This window comes from Salminus brasiliensis, chromosome 25 (genome assembly GCF_030463535.1).
Source record: "Salminus brasiliensis chromosome 25, fSalBra1.hap2, whole genome shotgun sequence".
In the NCBI taxonomy this organism is placed as follows: Eukaryota; Metazoa; Chordata; class Actinopteri; order Characiformes; family Bryconidae; genus Salminus; species Salminus brasiliensis.
The window spans coordinates 1329295-1346792 of record NC_132902.1 but is presented as its reverse complement, the minus strand read 5'-3'; the positions used below and the strand labels follow the sequence as shown (position 1 = coordinate 1346792).

Below are 17498 nucleotides of genomic sequence, written 5' to 3'. Positions count from 1 at the left end.
GAAACGGGGGTCATTTGCGTCCGCACGCGTTTTTAAAATATTACAGTTAATTTAAGTGTTTTTGTCAACATGATACATGAGAAAATACCATTTCTTAAAGAGTAACATACTAATTTTAACCAGTTTTCACTAATATAAGACCTTTTCCACATCTCAAATATGGTCATAACGTGATCATATTTTAGAAATTTGATTAAATAAAAAAGGACACTATTACTTAAATGTAATGATATTTGACTATGTTACCACCCCGTCACGCTACCCTTTTCAGTCTATAAATAATGCACCGTCGCTTTAAATGACATTATTTGTTGCTTTTTCATGTTAGACAAGGTCAGTCAAGCTGAACCCAACCACCCCGTCACACAAAACTACACTTTAATGCAAAACAAAAATTATTTTTTAATTGATTGGAGTGTGTACAGGGTCAAGCCATTTAAGGATGAAATTTACCACCCCGTCACGCTGTTTTGTTGTGAATGTGGCTCCCACGTTTAAGAATTTTTTTAAGGATGATCATGTCTCTCTTTATATTTTTTGTAATAAAAATAGTTTGCTCTTGATAAACATTCGGAAAATTGCCAAGTGGAAACAGCCCCCGTTTTGTAGAATGACCATTACTGACCGTGTTTTCCCTGAACATAATTGTGTTTATTTTAGGTTATTTTATTTGACAATTCCATCTAAGATTCTATCCTGTTGTTTCACGTGAGCCGACAGAAGCGTTTCACTGCTATCTGTATCTGTGTATAACTGTACTGTGTATAACTGTACTGTGTATAGCTGGACTGTGTATAGCTGGACTGTGTATAGCTGTCTCTGTGTATAACTGTATTGTGTATATCTTTACTTTGTATAGCTGTACTGTGTATAACTGTACTGTGTACATCTTTATCTGTGTATAACTGTACTGTGTATAGCTGGACTGTGTACAATTGTACTGTGTATAACTGTACTGTGTATAGCTGTATCTGTATGTGACAAATATAATGTTGAACTTTGAACTTTACCGTGTTTCTGCTATTATTAATATTAAATGACAGCACCGGGTTTTAGGAGTGCAGAAAAAACAGCTATAAATTGAATCTATAACACAAAGCTTTTTACCTGAAGACCAGGTGTTTGACCTTAAACTGGGTTTCGATGACCCCTGTGGTCCTTATTCTGACCCTCAGCACGTCCATCTCTGTGGGCACGTAGTCCGCAGCCACGATCCGAGCCATGTTCTCGAAGAAACTGCAAAACAGAAAGAGAAGATAAACATTAAAACTTTAGACGGAACCCAAAAATATATAAAGTCAGTGGTCAGTGAGAGCATCTACCTGTAATTAACTCTATATAACATAAAGTCAGTGGTCAGTGAGAGTGTCTACCTGTAATTAACTCTATATAACATTAGAATAAACCCAAATAAACATAAAGTCAGTGGTCAGTGAGAGCGTCTACCTGTAATTAACTCTATATAACATTAGAATAAACCCAAATAAACATAAAGTCAGTGGTCAGTGAGAGTGTCTACCTGTAATAAACTCTATATAACATTAGAATAAACCCAAATAAACATAAAGTCAGTGGTCAGTGAGAGTGTCTACCTGTAATAAACTCTATATAACATTAGAATAAACCCAAATAAACATAAAGTCAGTGATCAGTGAGAGTGTCTACCTGTAATTAACTTTATATAACATTAGAATAAACCCAAATAAACATAAAGTCAGTGGTCAGTGAGCATGTCTACCTGTAATTAACTCTATATAACATTAGAATAAACCCAAATAAACATAAAGTCAGTGGTCAGTGAGAGTGTCTACCTGTAATGAACTCTATATAACATTAGAATAAACCCAAATAAACATAAAGTCAGCGGTCAGTGAGAGTGTCTACCTGTAATTAACTCTATATAACATTAGAATAAACCCAAATCAATATAAAGTCAGTAGTCATCTGATTTACTTTAATAAACTAGGTGTTGGATGGGAACTGGGAATTCTGGCATTCCTCCAGGACAGCACTGGGAACGGTGAAGGGAACACAACGACAACACTTAACAATTTCACGCTCGATTCAGTTTCTTATATAAATGAACTTTTCCATAAAAACGAAGGTTCGTTCTGGTGTGTGTTTTCGGTGACGTAGTTGTGTTAAGAGGTGTGGTTGTGATAACGCTGCCCCAGAGGGGGCGCTAATCATATGCTAATTGCAAGAGCGAATATTTATACCACAGGATACGTCCCGGCTTACGTAGGATTTGCATATGCGTAATGAGTATTATTTCAAAGCAGGATTATCCCCTTCATTCCTGAGGGTCTGTTTGGTGATCCACACACACACACACACACACACACACACACACACACACACACACACACAGCTGCAGTTTAGCTAGAAAAACATCCCTACGAATGAGTGTGTTCGCTGGTGTGTGTTCTGACACTGCATGATAATAAATGGGATCTTCGTTATATATATCAAAACTCAAGCAGGGGAAAAGGTGACCCGTGGACTGTGGCCAGGTCTAAAGGCGTTGTTCCTGTAAGAGAACATGAAAATTCTGGTGCATTCTGGGACTAAAATATAGAGTTTAACAAAGGTCTGCCCACCATTTGCGCTTTATTAGGTCTATAGCAGTGTACAGTGCTTGGGCCCCGGCGATTGCCACCTGAGACCTAATATAAAGGTCTATAAAGGTATATAAAGGTATATATAAAATATATATGCTCAACTCACATAGAAATCAATGAGCTCTACATCAGTTTTAACAGAAAAGTAAAGGTTAGCTCTGATGGCAGCAACCCCCCCCCCCCCTCCACCAAGCCCCACCCACCCAAACTGTACACAATTCATATGATCGCCCATATTCAATTACATTCATAACAACAATTGTCAATAAATTTCAATAAATTTGCAGGTATGAAGAATACATCTCAAGATGCTATACGTACATACAGCTCTGGAAAAAAATGAAGAGACCACTTAATTTTTTTCTTAAATTGGCAGTCAAGGTTATTTCCCCATAGTGATTTCTGAAGTTTTAAATATTAGTGTAGTTTAAATTTAAAATTTTGCATTATTTATTTGGAATTTAGGGAAAATTATGTCCAATGCAATGCAATGTTCATTTCTCTAAACACATTGCTTATAAATAATCCAGGGAAACTGATAATGTAGGGTGATCTCTTATTTTTATTATATATATATCATTTATATATAATTTAATTTTAAACATAAATTAAACATAAAACTAAATATATATAACTAAAGTATGTTATTTTATATTTAGTTCTCCTACATGTTTTTTAATCTAATATCTTATATCTAAATAATTAAATAACTTATAACAATAACAAATTGATATCTGGGCAATATATAATGGAAATTCCTTGTTTTCCTAAAATATCTGTCTGAAAACTAAAACCTAAGTTCCTTTTATTTGGCATTTTATTAATGCTCACAAACAAACATACTAAACATTAAAAATCAAATCAAAGTCATAAAGAAAATGCACTACTGTTTTTATTACTATCATTTGCTTTACATAAAACAAAACTTAGCTCACAAATAAAACTTCTAAAAACATTCACTATATAGAAACTGTAAATATAACACATATAAATCAAAATTGTCAGAACAAAATACACAATTTTCAAAATGTTAACTTTACAGGTAAAGGAAGCAGTTTTAAAAGTTTTTTTTTAATTATTTGTCTCTTGTGATGAATTTTTAGAACATTGTAATGGAAAGCTTGTTTTCAAATTTTATTTAAAAAAAATAATTAATTTTATTTTAATTAAATCTCTTAAAACTCTTTACCTGTGATATACAACATAAAATCCTTAACTTAGAAAGTGTTTTTTGTGTAAACAGATTGATTTTAAGAAACTTTAGTTAACGAGAATTTCTAAATATTATTTAACATTTAAATTGAGGACCTTAAAATCAGTATCAGGTTGGATTTGATCTGGATTTCTGCATTTTTATAAATGTTACTGTCTCCATTGACAGATATGTAGATGAACAAATATCTGCATCACTTGATGATGTAATGTTTTTCTAACTGTTTAAGTGAAATTAATTAATTTCGTAAAAAATGTCTAAACAAATTTAAAATCAAATAATTAAAAATAAAAACTATAAAACTATACTAACACTTTACTGAAGGACAGTGTTTAAGAGGTCCACAATCAGTCAGGTCCTACACTACAATGAACACCTTCTCTAAGCGACCGCCAAGAGGCATTTATCGCCCGACCAGACGAACAAACAAACAAACAAACAAACAAATAAACGAATAAGCTTTAATGCTTTAATTTTCAGTGTATTCTGAATGGACCGGTTTTCAGGGGCTCCTACGCGCCAGTCCCCACACTTCTAATTCAGTATTACCAACACACACACACACACACACACACACACACACACACATACACACACACATCTGCCTCCAAGTGCCAAAGCAATTCCTTGACATTCCAGCAGCAGTCAAGTCAGATAAGCCCCCCTCCCCGGGCAGAGGCTCAGGCCACGGGGCAGGAAGTCAGCACTACTGCCCCCCCCTTTCTCGCCCAACAGTGCAGCTTCTAGACGCCCCCCAAAGATTTGATGTGTGTGTACTGGAGTGTAAGACATGCATTTAAATGTGTGTGTGTGTGTGTGTGTGTGTAAAAAAGACGCAGCTGTCCACAGAGACTCTCCTGGCCTTAAGATCTCAGCAGCTCTCAGCAGGAAGTGACCGCCAGGGACCTGTTTTGATGCGCCGGCCCATGCTGACCCTCCTCCAACTGACCGATATCATCACCACCACTCTCCTCTCTCAGCTTGCTAAATCACACACACACACACACACACACACACACACACACACACATACAGACACATACAGACACATACAGACACACACATACAGACACACACACATACAGACAGGACGAGCAGAAAGTCTAAATAGTGAATTCAGGGTCCTTGAAGGTGGTACAGCCAGGGGTATAAAGCCCCCTCTAGAGGGGTATGACAAAGCCCCCCCTCCAACATCAGTACCTGACCTAACTGACACTCTTCCCCTTGTGTGGCTGAGTAAAATCAAATCCCCCAACATCTAGTGTAAAGCCTTCCCAGAAGAGCAGAGGCTAATCTAGTAGAAGGTCTTCTTCTCTGGACAGTAGAGACAGTTACTCCAACAGAAGCAGGATCAAGTGTTTTTTTAATAGCCTTGACTTCAGGAGAAAACCGGAATGAGCAGGTGTCCCAATACTTTTGTCAATTTATAAATCCAAAAAAAGGGTAATATCGGTGATTAGGAAGGTGTTATTTAGGTGTCGTGTAGTCTTATGAAGACTGTCCTTCAGTAAAATCAGGACAATACTGCAGCCCGGACGTCCTACCACCGAGTAATGGCGAGGACGTCGGCACTGAATGAAACGCAGATGTGGTAGAGCGTCGCGTCCAGCGTCCCCTCGCCACTCTGCTCTTCTGGAGATCGATAAACACATCAGCTTATATCAGCTTCGGACATCTGATCTTAGATTAGACTGTTCCGATCTGAGCGTCAGACTGACGGTACAGACCAGCAGCACCAGGTCAGACTGACCTCAGTTTGGAAGTGGATCTGTGGGCGTCGCGCTCCCGCCTCCCCGAGCAGCTCGCTGCCGGACCGCCAGTGTGCTCGGCCGCCTCCTACATCTCCCCCCAGGCTGAAAGTGCCACAAGTCTAAAGACTAAACGAGTCTAATCGTCCTTATTACGTATGAAATAATGCGCATCTCGTTAAGAGAGTGTGTGTGTGTGTGTGTGTGTCCTCGTTAAGGTGTCTGAACACAATCACAGGAGCGGTGCTGGTAGGCGGGGTCCAAGTATCAGTGTTTGGTAGAAGGTCAGAGCGGGGGCACAGATAGACAGAGAGAGAGAGAGAGAGAGAGAGAGAGAGAGAGAGAGAGAGAGAGAGAGAGAGAGAGAGTGAGTGAGTGAGTGAGTGAGTGTGTGTGTGTGTGTGTGTGTGTGTGTGTGTGTGTGTGTGTGTGTGTGCTCAGTACTTTGCTGTAAGAGTGGAGTAAATCCATCAAATAAGCTCCTCCAGGCTTACACACACACACACACACAACTGAGCAGCACTAATTGCCATTTAAGACACAAACAGTCATACACCCCTACGCCGTCTCACACACACACACACACACACACACACACACACACACCTCTGACTCGGATCCTCATTTGCTGTGACACACTCCGCACTGCTGCAGCGCAGGAGGCACGAGCTGCCTAGTTTAAATAATTACCCTCCTGCTGTTTTATCTCTCTCTCACACACACACTGTCACACACACACTGTCACACACACTGTCACACACACTGTCACACACACTGTCACACACACTGTCACACACACACACTGTCACACACACACACACACACAGACTTGTGCGCTAGGCTTCTTTAAGCAGCGATTAGTGAGCTGATAGAGCCACACACAGCTCCGTGTCTCCGTCAGTCCTGCAGGGTCCCAAACCTACGGCCCCCCGCCCAGAACCGGCCCACTCAGGCCCACGTCCTTAACGCTGACCCTCAAACTCAAACAGACAGTCAAACTCAGCAGCAGAACCAACCAGAATCTCCATTTGAGTTGTGGGCGGGACAACAGACCATCAATTTTAGCAGCAGAACCAATCAGAATCTCCATTACAGAAGGGGGCGGGACAACAGACCATCAATTTTAGCAGCAGAACCAATCAGAATCTCCATTACAGAAGGGGGCGGGACAATAGACCATCAATTTTAGCAGCAGAACCAATCAGAACCTTGATTACAGAAGGGGGCGGGACAACAGACCATCAATTTTAGCAGCAGAACCAATCAGAATCTTGATTACAGAAGGGGGCGGGACAACAATCAGTCAAACTCCAGAAATCCAGGGTTAAATAAGACAGTTATTAATTATTAATAAGATATATACACATATATTAAATTATACATTTATACATTTATATATATGTACACATGCACTGTAGGCCCTGCCCCGCTCTGTCCTGCACGGTTAAACAGCCGTGAAATGTCCCCCTGGGCCTGATGGGGCGGAATATTAATGGGTCAGTCTCCACCAGAGGTCAATCGGCCAATTAAAGTTTGGTAATTTTTGTGGACTCATTGTAAAATCCATCAGTGCAGTATCCGCTAAACATATTCATACGATATGCAAATGAGCCGCCGTCATGAATCCCAATGTCCCTCAAAACGTCCCTCTTCACCCAATCATTACGCTCAGATGAAACGCTGAGGGTTCTGCTCTCTGATGTGGACTCGGCCGTTCACTAAAAACCCCAAAACTATCAGATCTCAGCAGCGACCACGTAAACAGCAGACCAGCCGCCATCACATTTACAGAAAGCCCAATAATCCACATTCAAGAAATCCGATAAAGAAATCTGGACTAATAATCTGGATTGTAAATATATAAAAAAACTGATTAGACAATAATCCAGATTCCAAGAAATCTAATAAAGAAATATAGCTTTAAGCCTAATATTCTGGATTGTAAAAAAAATCTCTCTCTCTCTCTCTCTCTATATATATATATATATATATATATATATATATATATATATATATATATATATATATATATATATAAACTGATTAGAATAATCCAGATTCCAAGAAATCTAATAAAGAAATCTAGATTTTAACCCAACAATCCAGAATTGAAAAATCTGATTACAACAAATTATTCTAATTTTGAATTCGGATTTAAGACATAAAAAAAAAAATCTAGAAATCAGACAAAAAAATCAATAATCCAGATTCAAAAATCCAATAAAGAAACCTGGGCTTTAGCATAATAATCCAATTTTCAAAAAGGAAAGATTTTAGTGGCCATGTAAACAGCAGACGAGCCGCCATCGCATTTAAAGAAAGTCCAATAATCCAGATTCAAGAAATTAGATCAAGAAAGCTGGATATTAGTGTAGTAATTACATTTCAAGAAATTGCAGATTCAAGAAATCCGATAAAGAAATCTAAATTTTAACCCAATAATCCAGAATCAAGAAATCTGATTACAACAAATTATTCTGATTTGGAATTCACACATTAATCCAGATTCAAGAAAATAAATAAAGAAACCTGGATTTTAACATAATAATCTAATTAAAAATAATTTAGATTTTATTCCACTGATTCGGATTCATGAAATCTAATAAAATCAGAAAATCAAGAAATAAATAAAATCAGAAAATCAAGAATTCCAATAAAAAAATCAGATTTCAGATATTCTAAAGATAAAGTAGCTATATCTGGAGTGTGTGTGTATGTGTGTGTGTGTGTGTGTGTGTGTGTGTGTTACTCACTAGAGTGCCGAGTCGTTGAGCTCATACTCGTATCCACGGGCTGCCGCCGACCGCACTCCCTGATCCGCCCACAGACAGCAGAGGGCGTGGCCTAAGAACGGAAACAGCACCTGCTCCTCGTCAAAGCACCGCCCACATGAGAGCACAGAGTGAGCGTGGACCTGTGGAGCGCAAACACACACACACACACACACACACACACACACACACACACACAGTGAAGTAGTGTCCATGTAAAGTCAACTCCATCACATTCCGGTCCTCAAACTGCCAAACAAAGAAGAGTGACGTCTGAAAGGGGCGAGGGTCTACGAGGGGGCGGAAAGACCCCGGTGGAAAGGAAGTGACCTGCACCCACCCGTCCCACCGTCACCTGATAATTAGCTGCTCGCTGCAGCTAATCGCCGCGCTAATTACAGGACTGCGAACCTAAAGGAACGCCGCTGCGGCCGTTATAGAACCACAGCTGTAATCCTACAGCTGACTAGAGTGATGATTTAGACTAGCGCTGTGCTAACTGGTGTACATAAGATTCCATTACTTGTTAGCAACATTAGCCTTGTAGCTCCAGCGCTAAAACTACAGAAACTAATTTTAGACAAACATCAAACATAACTTTGGGTTGAGTATGTATGTGGTGCTTATGGAGGTCTTGGTGATGGTGCTGATGGTGGTGCTTATGGAGGTCGTGGTGATTGTGGTGCTTATGGAGGTCATGGTGATGGTGGTGCTGATAGTGGTGGTGGTGCTTATGGAGGTCATGGTAGTGTTGCTTATGAAGGTCATGGTGGTGGTGCTGATGGCACCATGGTGGAGGTCGTGGTGATGGTGGTGCTGATAGTGGTGGTGGTGCTTATGGAGGTCATGGTAGTGTTGCTTATGAAGGTCATGGTGGTGGTGCTGATGGCACCATGGTGGAGGTTGTGGTGATGGTGGTGCTGATAGTGGTGGTGGTGGTGCTTATGGAGGTCATGGTGATAGCGGTGGTGCTTAAGGAGGTCATGGTGATGGTGGTGCTGATGGTGGTGGTGGTGCTGATGCTGGTGGTGGTGCTTATGGAGGTCATGGTGATGGTGGTGGTGCTTATGGAGGTCATGGTGATTGTGGTGCTAATAGTGCTTACGGAGGTCATGGTGGTGTTGCTTATGATGGTGGTGGTGGTGCTTATGGAGGTCATGGTGATGGTGGTGGTGCTTATGGAGGTCATGGTGATTGTGGTGCTAATAGTGCTTACGGAGGTCATGGTGGTGTTGCTTATGATGGTGGTGGTGGTGCTTATGGAGGTCATGGTGATGGTGGTGCTGATAGTGGTGGTGCTTATGGAGGTCGTGGTGATGGTGGTGCTGATAGTGGTGTATGAGATGTATTCACCAAACTACCACTTTTAGAGCGATAGAGAGATAAAGAGACAGAGAGAAAGAGAGAGAGAGAGAGAGAGAGAGAGAGAGAGAGAGAGAGAGAGAGCGTGAGGGTGGGCTGTGGAATGTGGCGGCGCTCTGGTGGGTTTCTGGTGGAATTCTGGAATGTGCAAATGTTCTAATACGACAGAGCTGAGTAAACACTGGAGGGGCTTCACAGGCGTGTGTGTGTGTGTGTGTGTGTGTGTGTGTGTGTGTGTGTATTTATGACATTGTGGGGTCCAAATCCCACCAACATCTGGCTGCTTTCCCACCAAAACTGCAGCTGTTCTTAGGAAAAGTAAACGAGAACAAAGCTGATCTGTTGGTTGCTGAGATTATAATGGTCTTTACACACACACACACACTCACACTCACACACACTCACACACACACACACACACACACACTCTCTATTGTGATCGAGTGCAGAGCTGACTTTCTCTGAAGGTCTGCTGCCATCTAGTGTCCCTTTCGATTTACTGCGGTGGAGCTTCTACCTGGACTGGTTCCGGCTTGGTCACGAATCACTCACCATTAAAAGTTCTAGACGTTCTTAGCTATGCTCATTTAGGGTTCTTCAGGGGTTCCTTAGTCAAGGCAGAACCCTCTGGGATTGCTGACTGAACCGTCGCTTTAATTGTGCGAGAGTAACGGGGTGGTTAGGGTGTGAAAGTCCGCAGCCGATACGGGAGGCAATAAACTGATTAAAGCTTTAAGCGACCAGATCAAGGAGTGGCCATGTGACACTGTCCTTATTAATGTGTGAGAGAGAGCGAGAGAGAGAGAGAGAGAGAGAGAGAGGGAGAGAGAGAGAGAGAGAGAGAGAGAGAGAGGGAGAGCGAGAGAGAGAGAGAGAGAGAGAGAGAGAGAGAGCTGGACCTTGTTCTTGCTGTTGGCCAGGTTGATGCGGAGGACGCCCATCCCGTGCAGCACGAACTTCATGGAGGTCAGCAGATTGTCCAGCACAGCCAACTGAAAACACACCACAACAGGACAGCATTAACACACACACACACACACACACACACACACAGGGTGAGACAGATGAGACGAAGGGGCGAGAGACAGAGAAAAGAAAGTGAGAGAGTGAAAAAGAGAGAGAGAGAGAGAGTGTGTGAGTGAGAGAGTGAGAGTGTGTGTGTGTGTGAGTGAGAGAGTGTGTGTGTGTGTGTGAGTGTGTGTGTGAGAGTGAGTGTGTGTGAGTGTGAGAGAGAGAGTGTGTGTGTGTGAGAGTGTGTGTGTGTGTGTGAGTGAGAGAGTGTGTGTGTGTGTGAGTGAGAGAGTGTGTGTGTGTGTGTGAGAGAGAGTGTGTGTGTGTGTGAGAGAGAGTGTGTGTGTGTGTGTGAGTGTAAGAGAGAGTGTGTGTGAGTGAGAGACAGAGAGTGTGTTTGTGTGAGTGAGAGAAAGAGAGAGAGAGAGAGAGAGAGAAGTAAGAGAATAAGGGGCGAGAGAGATCAGAAGTAAAAAGTGTGTGAGAGAGAGAGAGAGAGAGAGAGAGAGAGAGATGTGAGACAGATCAATAGGTAAAAAAAGAGAAAGTGAAAGAGAGCGAAAGCAAGCGCGAGAGCGAGAAAGTGAAATATGAAGGTCAGAAATGAGTGTGGTTGGTTCCGCAGGCCGAAGCTGATCTGCAGGGCTTCAGTCAGAGGTCAGATGGGGGACAGCCGAGAGGAGGACAGCCGTAATTGAAACAAGCCCCCCATCCCAGCGGGACCCCTGAACCTCAGCCTGGGGGACACCTCAGGCCCATCACTCACTCTGTACACTCTGCACCCGTTCACCCCTCAGACCCCTGATTTCACCCACAGACACCGGCGTACGCTGCTTCTTTCAGAAGAAACAGAGGGTATGAATGAGCAGGCGTCCCAATACTTTTGTCCTTATGGTGTAGTTCAGGTTAATTAGCCGTAGCTAGCTGTTGTGCTACTTTTCCGCCCTTAAATGTAAAAAGTTTACCTCAGAACAGCTGTGTGGACAAACGTAAACATCTAGCTTAGCTAATGACTAGCTAACAACACGTTAAAGCTCGAAATGCTAACGCTAGTTTGATAAACACCGTCTCCTCACATACGTTTAGCATCTAAAAATATATATATATAAATAAATAAAAACATTCTGAGGAAAAACCTGAAGCGCTACTTGTAGTGAGGCAGCAAGGTAGCTAGCCATTGCAACAGAGAATCCATCTGAAGTGAAGTGTAAGCAAACTTTAGCTAGATTAGCTCGTACACTAGCTAGAACTTAGCTAGACTCCACAAGTTTTTCAGAGCCACTCAACGTTAGCTCGCTAAACAGTGTCCCGCCAGCTATCTGCAAGCTAACGTTAGCCATCCTTACATATAGCCTAACATATAGCGATCATTAATGCCAGCGTTAGCCAGGGAAACGCTGCAGTCCATCCACCTGAATACACCTGAAGCTTTATGCTACCTAACTAGCATGAATGCTATTAATGTTTGCAGAGGAATTTGAGAGAGCTTTGGAGGAACACAGCTCAACATGTTGGACCACAAACGGCGGCGTAAACGTCAAAAATTTACCTCAGTTTCCGCACTTTTCACTCTAAACTCGCCCATCTTTAATCTAACGACGCTACGCATTAGCATCTCAGCGCCGCTACTGTTCCCCCTGCTGAGCGGCTGATCTTTGATCTGTAGGAGTGTGTAAGTGTGTGTAAGTGTGTGTGTGTGTGTGTGTGTGTTCGGAGGGCTTCAATGACTCATGATGACTATCAGCCGAGAAAGCGCGCGAGAGTGGGTGAAGCAGCTCGCGCTAAGCAGGTGGCGGTGCGCGACAGTGATAAGGCCTCACGGCGACGGGGTTGCAGCTCCTCTGAGCGCGAGGCTCATTATCTGCTGATTACTGCGTGACGCCGCGGCGCTGCGGAGAGCCGATACCGGCAGGCCTGCTGGGCATCGCCGCTACGCCGAGCGGAGGCCAGCGGAGGACACCGGCGCTTCGGCGCCCTCGCTAACGATGCCGTCGAAACATTTTCCCGCATTGGACGAAATCTGACAATAACAACAACATACTGTCAGTAATATCTGAATAAAACTGTTCAAAAATATTAGTTATTATTTCACTACAATCTCTAAAAATGACCGTATTTAAATAAATAAAAGGTAATTATTTTCATAAAACCAGTCAGAATTCGTTCTCTCTATCTGATATCGGCTAGATGTTCGCTACTCCAGATGATGTCGGCTAGATGTTCGCTACTCCAGATGATGTCGGCTAGATGTTCGCTACTCTAGATGATGTCGGCTAGATGTTCGCTACTCTAGATGATGTCGGCTAGATGTTCGCTACTCTAGATGATGTCGGCTAGATGTTCGCTACTCTAGATGATGTCGGCTAGATGTTCGCTACTCTAGATGATGTCGGCTAGATGTTCGCTACTCTAGATGATGTCGGCTAGATGTTCGCTACTCTAGATGATGTCGGCTAGATGTTCGCTACTCTAGATGATGTCGGCTAGATGTTCGCTACTCCAGATGATGTCGGCTAGATGTTCGCTACTCTAGATGATGTCGGCTAGATGTTCGCTACTCCAGATGATGTCGGCTAGATGTTCGCTACTCTAGATGATGTCGGCTAGATGTTCGCTACTCTAGATGATGTCGGCTAGATGTTCGCTACTCCAGATGATGTCGGTTAGATGTTCGCTACTCCAGATGATGTCGGCTAGATGTTCGCTACTCTAGATGATGTCGGCTAGATGTTCGCTACTCTAGCAGACGTTAGGCAGATGTTAACAACTCCATATGATGTTAGCTAGATGTTCAGTATTCTAGCTGACGTTAGGTAGATGTCCGCTGCTTCAGCTGATGTCAGCTAGATGTTCGCTACTCCAGCTGACGTCGGCTAGATGTTCGCTACTCCAGCTGATGTCGGCTGGATATACCCTACTCTAGCAGATGTTAACAACTCTATATGATGTTAGCTAGATGTTCACTACCCTAGCTGACGTTAGGTAGATGTTCACTACTCTCACTGATTTTAGCATGATGTTCACTACTCTAGCTGACTCTAGACAGATGTTCGCTACTCTAGCTGACGTTAGACAGATGTTTGCTACTCCAGCTGACGTTGGGCAGATGTTAACAACTCTACATGATGTTAGTTAGATGTTAACTACTCTAGCTGATGTCAGCTAGATGTTCGCTACTACAGATGATGTCAGCTAGATGTTCGCTACTCCAGCTAATGTCGGCTAGATGTTCGCTACTCCAGCTGATGTCGGCTGGATGTACCCTACTCTAACAGATGTTAACAACTCTATATGATGTTAGCTAGATGTTCACTACCCTTGCTGACGTTAGGTAGATGTTCACTACTCTCACTGATGTTAGCATTATGTTCACTACTCCAGCTAATGTCGGCTAGATGTCCACTACTCCATCTGATGTCAGATGTTCGCTACTCCATCTGATGTCAGTTAGATGTTTGTTACTCCAGCTGATGTCGGCTAGATGTTTGCTACTCTAGCAAACGTTAGGCAGATGTTAACAACTTTATATGATGTTAGCTAGATGTTCACTACAGCTGACGTTACGTAGACAATCGCTACTCCAGCTGATGTTCGCTAAACCTTAACTACTCTAGCTGAAGTCGGGCAGATGTTAACAACTCTATATGATGTTAGCTAGATGTTGACTGCTTTGGTTCATAAGTTCCCCATTATTTGTTAGCTCCTTTAGCCTCGTAGCCCCAGCGAGATTCAAAAAAGCCAAAGTTCAGCACTAGAACTCTTCCCCTTCTCTGCGGTTTGCGCCGCTGCGCCGGTCAAATGCTACCCCTCCTCCCGGTCAGCGGCGCCGACGCTCCAAAACAAACATTCTTGGCCTTTTCTCTCGGCTTTTGTTTGCCGGACGGGAGATGTGAGGGCCGAGGGTTTTCCAGGACAGAGCTGGAGAGAGCGTGTTTATTAAAAAGCCTTTCTGTGTTTTTTCCAGAGCTCAGGAATGTCTTTATAGTTCAGCGGCTTTATCCGGCCTTATTGATTTTCTTTTTTTTAAAGTGGTTTATGATTGAATCTCTCTCTACCTCAAATTCTCTCTCTCTCTCTCTCTCTCTCTTTTACAAGAATCAGTACTTTACCAAAGGACTCCACCTTTACTCTCAGCTTCCAAGCCTAGTTAAAGGGAGAGCTTTCCATGTGCTCAGCTTGAGTAGAATTCCAAGAAGTACCGTCACCTTTCGGTAGAACGTTATAACACCTACATAACACGTTCATAAGGAACGTGTAAACCTTCATAAACGGTTGTGTAGCTTCCCACAGGCAGCGTAATCCGAAATGATGAATGAATTATGAATATGTAAACATTTGCTTGCTCCATCCATACCAAAGGCATTCCAGGTGGTTGCTAGGGTGTCCTTAGGTGGTTCCTATGGTGCATACGCATTAATAAAAATCTACGTCCACATTTTCAAGCATTTTTCCGCCACCTTGTCCTCCAGTTTTTCAAATATCGACATCAGACAACTCGGAATGTTTCGTTCGACCGGGACTGGGCGGGATCGTATACAGCCTTTTGATTGGATGGTATGGTTTTCACGTAGCAACCCTGCTATTGCTGTCCGATTTGAAAGTGAGCGTTGAAAGTGGATCGTTGCTGTGAAAATGTGTGCCCACACAACTAGCAACACCCTAGCAACCACCTAACCACACCCCAGCAACCACCCCCTGGAATACCATATTACCATTACACGCCAATCATCCCACCAACCACCCGAGACAACACCGGGACATCCATCTAGCAACACCCAAGCAACCACCTGGGACACCACAGCAGAAACCTAGCAGAAACTGTCTAGCGACATCTCAGAAAGCACTTCTCAGAGCAACGCAGCAGCAGCAGCAAACACCTCTGGCAACCTATGGCAACAACCTGGAGTACCAAAGCAACCGCTTAGCAACCCCATAGCAACCACCCGGGAATTGCGACGCAAAACACGTGGAGACGTGGGCCTGCAGGTGGAGCTCTCTCAACAGGGTTGGATGGGATTTTTACCAGCGTTCTGTAGAGTGTGTCCTACCTAGCAACAGTGGCTATGAAATGAGACATGTGGGTGGAGCTCAGGGTGGAAACCAATCCACTGACTAGAGCACAAGGTTTACTTACAGGACTGAGGAAGAACTAAAGAAAGAACAAAGAACAATAGGAATGCAGGAAGCACTCAGGTTCAGACAGGCCCTACACACACACACACACACACACACACACACACACACTTCACGTTATACTACTTCATCGTCCCACACACTGACAAACAGGGCAGACAGCATCCTAGACGGCTGGACCAATAGAAACGCTCCAAAACGACTCAATTACACCTAGCTACACTATATTGACAAAAGTATTGGGACACTTGCTCATTCATATCCACTGCTTCTTCTGAAATCAAGGGTATTACAAACAGCCGATCCTGCTTCTGTTGGAGTAACTGTGTCTACTGTCCAGAGAAGAAGGCCTTCTACTAGATTTTGGAGGAGGAGCAGCATTGCTGTGAGGATTTGATTGCTAGTCCCACTGCTCCACAGCTCAATGCTGGGGGGCTTTATACCCCTCTAATAGCCCACGCTTGGCATTATTAGGCAGCATGGTGCTGATAGGGTCATGATGTTGACCTACTCCAGACAGTCCTATTTTATTGGCAGTACTTCTCTATAGGAAGAAGACCAGCTGTGCTGCTGCTACACCCCTCCCAGGCCTGGTGGTGGTGCTGGCTGGAGGCCCAGCGCTCCGATTACAGTCACCAGGTCCGTGACCCCACGTATAACAAAGCCACAAGCCATAATTATGGGCTGTATTGTGTGTGTGTGTGTGTGTGTGTAAGCTTCTTGAGTATATAATGGGAGATGCTAGGCTAACATTGCTAGCGAGGCAACTCGCTTACTGATTGGCTGACTGGCGAATGCTAATGAGAACGACATTTAGCCACAAAGCTAACAATTATCAGTGCTAACAAGGGAAGTGGAGTGAAGACGTACTGTGGCATTAGTGTGTGTTAGCGTTACCATGTCGACTCAACATTGTCACCATGGCATTAGCAGCCCGCCAGACTCGCTGCTACTGCGTTAGCATTGCTACCGTTTTGTTAGCATTGCTACCACGCTGGCCGCCAGCCTCACCCAGCAACGCTGCCGCAGCATTAGCATAGCAACGGTGGCATTAGCAGCGCTACCGCGCTGACCTCCAGTGACCTCATGACCCTGGCAGAGTCCGCCCGTCCCGGCCCGTTACAGGACAGAGGAGGAAGCGCGTGACCGCTCTGCTCTTTTGTCCGCGGCGGTGAAAGCGCGAGAGGAATGTGGCGCGAGTGAGCTCCTGACCCCCAGCTTAACCAGACCAAACCCACCCCGGCCCCCCGAGAGCAGACCCCTTAACCACAGCGCACAGCAGTCTGCCCGAGTCCCAGTACACCCCATTATCAACCAGTGTCTGACCCCAGTACATGGGGGGGGGGGAGAGAGAGAGAGAGAGAGAGAGAGAGAGAGAGAGAGTGTGTGTTTGTGTGTGTGTGTGTGTGTGTGTGTGTGTGTGTGGTGTATGATTACGAAGGCCTCAGGCAGTGAGCGAGCCAGTATTGAACAGTTACAATATCAAATGTATTACATCACACACACACACACGGACAGATCCACACACACACACACACACACACACACACTGGACTGTGTTGTGTGTGTAGTGAAAGGAAGTGATGGTGGTTACTGATAGACCCGTGATGATGTCAGCGGGGTTGGAGAGTTCACCATC

At 43.7% G+C, this 17498-nt stretch overlaps 1 protein-coding gene across 1 annotated transcript in view; it reads right to left on the bottom strand.

Moving 5' to 3' along the window:
- gnav1 (guanine nucleotide binding protein (G protein) alpha v1) overlaps positions 1-17498 on the bottom strand; it is a 35187-nt gene that overhangs the window by 13744 nt on the left and 3945 nt on the right. Inside the window, exons 3-5 of the mRNA XM_072671748.1 lie at positions 10615-10707; positions 8336-8496; positions 1108-1236 (exon numbers count right to left, since the gene is read on the bottom strand). Coding sequence (XP_072527849.1) covers positions 1108-1236; positions 8336-8496; positions 10615-10707 — 383 coding nt within the window. The remainder of the gene's footprint in view (positions 1-1107; positions 1237-8335; positions 8497-10614; positions 10708-17498) is intronic.